The sequence below is a fragment of the Cyprinodon variegatus genome, unplaced genomic scaffold, assembly GCF_000732505.1.
Source record: "Cyprinodon variegatus isolate N-32 unplaced genomic scaffold, C_variegatus-1.0 Scaffold133, whole genome shotgun sequence".
Classification (NCBI taxonomy): domain Eukaryota; kingdom Metazoa; phylum Chordata; class Actinopteri; order Cyprinodontiformes; family Cyprinodontidae; genus Cyprinodon; species Cyprinodon variegatus.
This window is the reverse complement of record NW_015150586.1, coordinates 790,964-794,152: the sequence shown is the minus strand read 5'-3', so window position 1 is coordinate 794,152 and position 3,189 is coordinate 790,964. Positions and strand designations below refer to the sequence as shown.

The window sequence follows — 3,189 nt, the reverse complement described above, 5'->3', positions numbered from 1 at the left end:
TACCAGAGACAATCGAAGCGCGCTAAACTGGTACTAGTTCATCAGTAGGGCCTGGTGCCACCGGGCCCACTGTCCACCATCAATAGACAATGCAGGTGAAGTGTCTTGCCCAAGGACACAACGACAATGAAAGTCGGAGTCGGGGCTTGAACCGTCAATCCTTCGATTTCAGGGCAAACTCCTACATCCAACGCCACTGTCGCCCCAGTCGCCGCTGTATTCATGAAATTTCAGACATTCATAAAAATCCTAACTTCCCTATTGTGCAGCACGATTTCCAGGGATGATTCTGCTTAGCAGTGTGATAAACCTCATCGTCTGTCGTTGTTTCCTGTGTCTATGATTAGACTATTGTTTGTCGTATCCACTTCCCAAAAGCCGACTCTGTCAAGTAAATTCATCAAAGGTGGTCTTCTTCGCCCGACTCTCCAGAAACAACGAAATATCACAATTATAAACAAACTTCCAGAATGTTACGGGTGCCGCCATGTTGATTTCCTGTATTCCCTCTAGAGAGCAGTAGTACCGTAGATCGTCACTAGGAGGCGAGGAACCACGCTAGTATGATGTGTAAACGGTCGTAAGGAACTGAGCTCGGCACGGTAAATTGATCTAAACTCTGTCTGAACTCGGCACGGATCGGTTTTCAGAGGGTAGTGGAAATGTGGCTTATGTTTTGTGTTCATGTTGAAGAATCGGACTGAGTTTGGTGACTATTATCCGTTTGTCCATCCAGCGCAGTGCTTTGGAGTCCAGCCTGGAAGCCTGGGGCGTCAGCGTGATCGTGGGCTGGACCGACATGTACGACGTGGCCATCCGGCCTGGTCACCTGATCTGTGGCCGCACATGGAAAGGCTCAGTATTTGGAGGTCAGACGTCATTCAGCAGCATCCCGGTTCTGTTGTGGTTTGGATCCATTCGGATCATTTTGTGTTCCAGGGTTTAAAGCTAAAGATGGCGTGGCGGGCATGGTCAAAGCCTACCTGGAGAAGAAGGTGAAGGTGGATGAGTTCATCACTCACAACATGGCGCTGGACCAAATCAATGAAGCCATCGAACTCATGAAGAACGGCAAATGGTACCAGAATGTGATTCAGGATCGCCATAGAAAAAAATACATTTTTGCTAATTTTTTTGTCTCTTTTCTCCACAGTATCAGGGCCATTGTGAATGTTTCTCCTCAGTAACACCTTCAGAGACGCCAAAGAAATCCACTGAATACAGAGAACAGTTAACGACTAATCAGCCGTCATCAAACAGGCTGTAGTGTTTTTATTAATAAAAGAACAGCTAGAAGCAGAAGTGGTATCTTGGTTTATTTTCAGGTGTTATTTGAGCTTTTTGTCCGCAGCTCTCTGTGTACTGAACCCTAATGATGGAGGGTTTACACAAGCCAGACTAATTATGTCTGTGTTTGCTTGACTTGGATGGTGGTGATTTAAATTTCCTGCTTGGATGGATTTCAGAGTTCCTGTCTGAGTAAACCTTCCCTTTTTGTCAGGCTAATGCAGGAAATTTTATGCAGGCTGAATAACGTTATATTAAAATGCATAAAATAATAGCTTCTCTCACCCCAGAGGTGGCCTCTATATTTTTTACATTTTAGATTCAGTTTTGCAGAATAAGTGCTGGAAAGAAGACTGAAGATGACAGAAAGGTTTCTCTGAGGTAGCAAATATTTGGATTAGATCAAGTTATTCTATTATAAATCCTGGTTATGATCAATCAGTTTCATACTATTATCAATAAATACATTGTTTTATTCATGATTACAGTTGAAAAGAAAAAAAAAGTAATTTATTTCTCAGTATTAGGATTAGTGGCGAATCTAGAAAATTTTACATAGCGGGACAAATGAGGCTCAAAATCAACAAACAATGTGGTAATATTGGACCTATTCATTGAAATATGTGATATATGTGACTATATCCATTGACATACTCTAATATGTAAATGTGTATTAACAAAACATAAAATAAAAACAAACAAAAAATTCTATTGTTTAATTTTCTCTTCTACTTTGTGGTATGACCCAGAAAAAATCAACTTTCACCAAACAAATGAGCCAAAACGGAAAAATAATTTAGAAAAGCAACTTAAATTAATATAGAGAATGATTTCAGTGATCTTTCAAAGCTCAGGTTATCCTGAGCTAGCTGTTGTGCTCCTATAGGCTTATGCTGCTGAAGGACATAGGGATCACTTTTCCTTACTCCGCTTCACTCTAATTCTATTCTCTTAGTATTACCCCTAATGTTATGTTATCTTTGCTTTTTCTCATAGTAGCTTCATCTGGTCTGTTCCTGTTTGGCTGTGATTCCATCCTGGAGAGAAATATAAGCTGTGCTACTGCCATCAACAGCTTAGATTAAAGATGGCAGAATTTGGCCTGTTTTTAGTGTTTAGTCCTATTTCTCTGCTAGACATAGTTATGGGCTCAGATTTTACTCTAAACAGCTTTAAAATGATAAATTCACACTAGCAATTCAAACACCATGAAACTGAAAAATTGTCAAATAAAAATAGGTCAAACTATGAAAAAAGGAAAAATACTGATTTTGAATTTTTGTTAAAAAAAAATGTATCTTAAAAACAAACTGTCCCTGACTAATTAAAGTGCCTTGCTCATGAACAGTGAACCAACATCCATGACAAAAGGTGCAGAAATCTGAACATTTCCTGAGCATTACAGAAAAAACCTGATTTCAGTGATTGCCTCAAAGCTCCATCAGGCTTGTTTATATATATATATATATATATATATATATATATATATATATATATATATATATATATATATACTGTATATATTCTCAGCATGGGGGCGGTTTGGGATTTGGCCGAGTTGTACAAAGAGCCAATTTCCTCCTGATGCTATAGTGGATCATTATTTTCTATGTTCCATTGATGAGGGATTATTTTAGTCTATCCTGAAATCTGGACTGAATTAACATTGAGTTAATCAATCTGCCTCTGAAACTCAGAGGCGGATTTACGTAACTCCTCCTCCACTGCGCAGTGCCTCCACAATCTTTGTTATTAGTCACCGCTGTCGGAAAGCGGCAGCCTATGGAAGAGGTCACGGATTAGTGGACCACGGTCCGGAACCAGAACCACCTGATTTAAAACATTTATAAATTACCGCATTTTGTCTGAGGACAGTGTCTAACTTCACTTGCGCTGCTTCTC

General features: G+C 39.7%; 1 protein-coding gene across 1 annotated transcript in view; it reads left to right on the top strand.

Annotated features, from left to right (window-relative positions):
* The window catches only part of LOC107085782 (alcohol dehydrogenase 1-like), a 12,456-nt gene extending 10,540 nt beyond the window's left edge, over positions 1 to 1,916 (top strand). The window contains exons 7-9 of the mRNA XM_015376328.1: positions 737 to 869; positions 940 to 1,078; positions 1,154 to 1,916. Coding sequence (XP_015231814.1) covers positions 737 to 869; positions 940 to 1,078; positions 1,154 to 1,187 — 306 coding nt within the window. The 3' untranslated portion in view covers positions 1,188 to 1,916. The remainder of the gene's footprint in view (positions 1 to 736; positions 870 to 939; positions 1,079 to 1,153) is intronic.
* Positions 1,917 to 3,189: the final 1,273 nt, after the last annotated feature.